A 3,032-nucleotide genomic window follows, 5' to 3' on the forward strand; every position below is an offset into this window, starting at 1 on the left:
CATCTGTGAATGGATAATTCAATGGAAAGACATGGAAGAAGAACAGGTAACTTTATTCGCAAAAATTTTATGGTCAATTTGGAAAGCGAGATGTGATAAAACCTTTTCCTCGAAAGATCAATCTCCCTTGCAGGTAATCAACAATATTAAAGGAACGATAACAAGCATTACCCCGACAGAAAAAGGATAAACCAGTGGACAAAACTAGTGCATGGACCCCACCTTCAAGCCCTTACATCAAAATCAATGTAGATGCATCTTTTACAACTCTGAATGAACCAGCGGGCATTGGATGTATAATGTACGATGAACAAGCAACTTTCATAGTAGCGTTAGCAGACACTATTCGAGGTCAGAACTCAGAAGAATGCGAATGCCAGGCGATCCTTCATGATCTCAAGTGGGCAGATAACCTCAAATTGCGGCACATACAAATAAAAAGTGACAACTGGAACTTAATCAGGCATCTCAACGATCACTCCTCAACAATTCAATGGTAATCAGGCAAACACATGAACGACATCTCTGAGCTCAAAAAAGGATTCGAGGGTCTGATTTTCACCTACATCCCAAGACAAGCCAATAAGGAAGCAGACAAAATAGCAAAATGGGGAAGGAACAACCATTGTCGTCAATTATGGCACTCGGTGCCAGATCTTGTTTGATCTCTCTTTCTGTAATTCTTTGTATTCCCTCAACAAAAAAAAAGTTTCATATTCAAGTCAAAAGTGGGATTTTATGGATGAACTTCAACTCTAAAGAAACTACAAAGAACATAAACTGTTAAGATTTTAATAATGTCAATTTTGGTAATAACTGAGCCTGATCTCCTCTTCCATTGCATCTCCTCCAACTACCACTTGTTCCTTCAACACTTTCACCTTCGTCGTTAAAATCTCTGCAAATAGAAAATCACAAGCCCAATTAGACAATCTCAAGGTCTCAGTAACAAGTCCACTTCAGTCCTGTACATGGAAAGCTTAAACACTTGAATCTCTAAGTCCATCATATCAAGCATAGACTCGACAAAATAATTTACTACTTCGGTTTGAAAAAAGAAAAACAGAAAGCTGCAACTAATATGAAGATAAGTTACTAACCTGTCTGACCCTTGGTGAATGAATAACCTTTTGAACTGACATAGGTCCGAGGGTTCGGTGATTTATGGTTCTTCAGATACTCCTTGCCCCCCTGAATAGCAAAAAATTTAACAACCCAATCGAATGCCAAAACCAAGTGATTTTCCGTCAAGAAGTAAACGTCGCCATCACTTACATCAACGTCGCCATCACTTCCGAGATCATCGAATATACCTGAGCAGATAGCCTCAGTTACAAGGTTAATGCCTTCCTCTCTCTGCAATGACATAGTAAAAAACATCAAAACCCAAACCTACTAAGATCATTTTAGGAGAGCCAGGAAAAAAAAAAACACAAGTATTAGAAAAATTATGTCTCATGTCCTAATCTAGAAGACATGAAACACACACTCAAAAAATACTGGTCTAACTTCTCTCCTAAGGTTTCAAATAAGATTACCAAATTCCACTAGTTCAGATCAATATATCAAGTTGCCAAATTCTTATAATGTGTGAGAATGAGTTCATAATATATTAATTCAATTCAAACCCATAAATAAATATGAACAAATAAAACTAACAATACAAGAAGATAACAGGAGAAAGTGAAAAAGTCATACCTTGAAAACTTTCATTTGAACCCTCATAAGCTCTCCAACAATTATAGGTTTCTTTGACCTAGATGGGCAACTCTCTTTTGTTGGACTTTTCTTATTGGAAATCACAACATGAACCTGCATCTTCAACTATGGATGATGATAAACAAGTAGCATTTTGTCTCACTTGTTCTGATGTGTTGTTTAGAGATAGAATCATGGATTCATGTTCTAATTCGTCGAAGCATTGGAGAAGAAGAAGAAGATCCGTCGAAGCATCGGAGAAGAAGAAGAAGATCCGTCAAATCATCGAAGAAGAAGAAGGTCCGTCGACGCTGAAGAAGAGGAATAAAGGAAAACCCCTAAAATTTCTTATTTTGTGGTGAGAGAAAGTGAGTTTTACATAAGGCTGTTTTGAGAACGAAAAAATTAGAAAATGACCTTATTGATAATTACTCATATTACTTTAAACTTGATGTATTATCATCTATAATATTTTGACAACTTCTAGTGAATAGGAAAAGTTACTTGCCTTTTTAGTTATTATGTATAATTTTTTGACCCAATCAACCATTTTTCCTTTTTTTCGCCCTTTTGAAATTGTAGTATTTTCTGTAAGGAAATAAATAGCCTAAACAGTTGGCGTCCCATACCGATAATGCATAATAGTGTTTGATATTTGCTTATGCAGGCTCAGAAGCCTTTTTCTAATGCAGTACCAATATTTCAATTAATGGCTGAAAATGTAAGTATAGTACACAAGGACAAAGAGAAGACTTAACCAATGGTTAGAAACAAATTAGGATATTGAAATACTTCAATCTTCAATGTTTCTTTCTCACTATAGGAGAAAAGGAGTAAAGATTTCAATCAAAGAGATGTGGGGATGGGAAATGATACAAAAAAGGTTATACTTTTGTTCTTACTTTCTCTCTCTAAAATATACAAGTGGGGTGGGTGGGTAGTGTAGTTATAGATTCTTAGATGATAAAAAGTCGAGTGAATGCTTCACAGGGTAGATGGACCCCTATCTAGCTACCTCGGCAAGAAGCATGGGCTTTCAGATAAAGCCTTGATAGCTTTCTTTAAAGACTCATCCTCCACCTCTGAGGTCACTTTTCAGTTTTAGCTTCATTCTTTTATTTCCATTCTTTTCTCTCTAATTTCTATAGTGGGTAGATTCTCTCCCTATATATACATTTATATATAATTACAAATATTCTTGTATATTAGATTCATACATACTAAATTGCAAATATTCTCTTCCCAATTTAGTGGGAAACTCTTTTTTTTTGACAAATTGACTACCATAGTCATTACAAAGACATAAATACATCAATAATATGTGATGAGCATGA

The 3,032-nt window shown here is 35.5% G+C and overlaps 1 protein-coding gene across 1 annotated transcript; it reads right to left on the reverse strand.

Annotated features, from left to right (window-relative positions):
* Positions 1-696: 696 nt before the first annotated feature.
* LOC147556715 (proteasome subunit beta type-7-B-like) lies at positions 697-1,818 on the reverse strand. The gene is made up of 4 exons (XM_086658690.1): positions 1,699-1,818; positions 1,276-1,356; positions 1,101-1,191; positions 697-898 (listed from the first exon to the last, which is right to left on the reverse strand). Exons 1-4 carry the CDS (start codon positions 1,816-1,818, stop codon positions 801-803), a joined length of 390 nt encoding a protein of 129 aa, XP_086514816.1. The 3' UTR covers positions 697-800.
* Between the last annotated feature and the right edge of the window lie 1,214 nt (positions 1,819-3,032).

Source organism: Eschscholzia californica, unplaced genomic scaffold (genome assembly GCF_041429995.1).
Source record: "Eschscholzia californica isolate CP2 unplaced genomic scaffold, dmEscCali1.0.p SCAF_2, whole genome shotgun sequence".
Lineage (NCBI taxonomy): Eukaryota > Viridiplantae > Streptophyta > Magnoliopsida > Ranunculales > Papaveraceae > Eschscholzia > Eschscholzia californica.

What these genes read in the sequence shown, in the direction of transcription:
- LOC147556715 (XM_086658690.1), bottom strand. Translation starts at nt 1,818, where the DNA reads ATGCAGGTTCATGTTGTGATTTCCAATAAGAAAAGTCCAACAAAAGAG. An exon ending in GAAGTGATGGCGACGTTGAT is followed by an intron (nt 1,192 to 1,275) that starts GTAAGTGATGGC and finishes TTTGCTATTCAG; the next exon opens with GGGGGCAAGGAGTATCTGAA. An exon ending in ATTCACCAAGGGTCAGACAG is followed by an intron (nt 899 to 1,100) that starts GTTAGTAACTTA and finishes TTCTATTTGCAG; the next exon opens with AGATTTTAACGACGAAGGTG.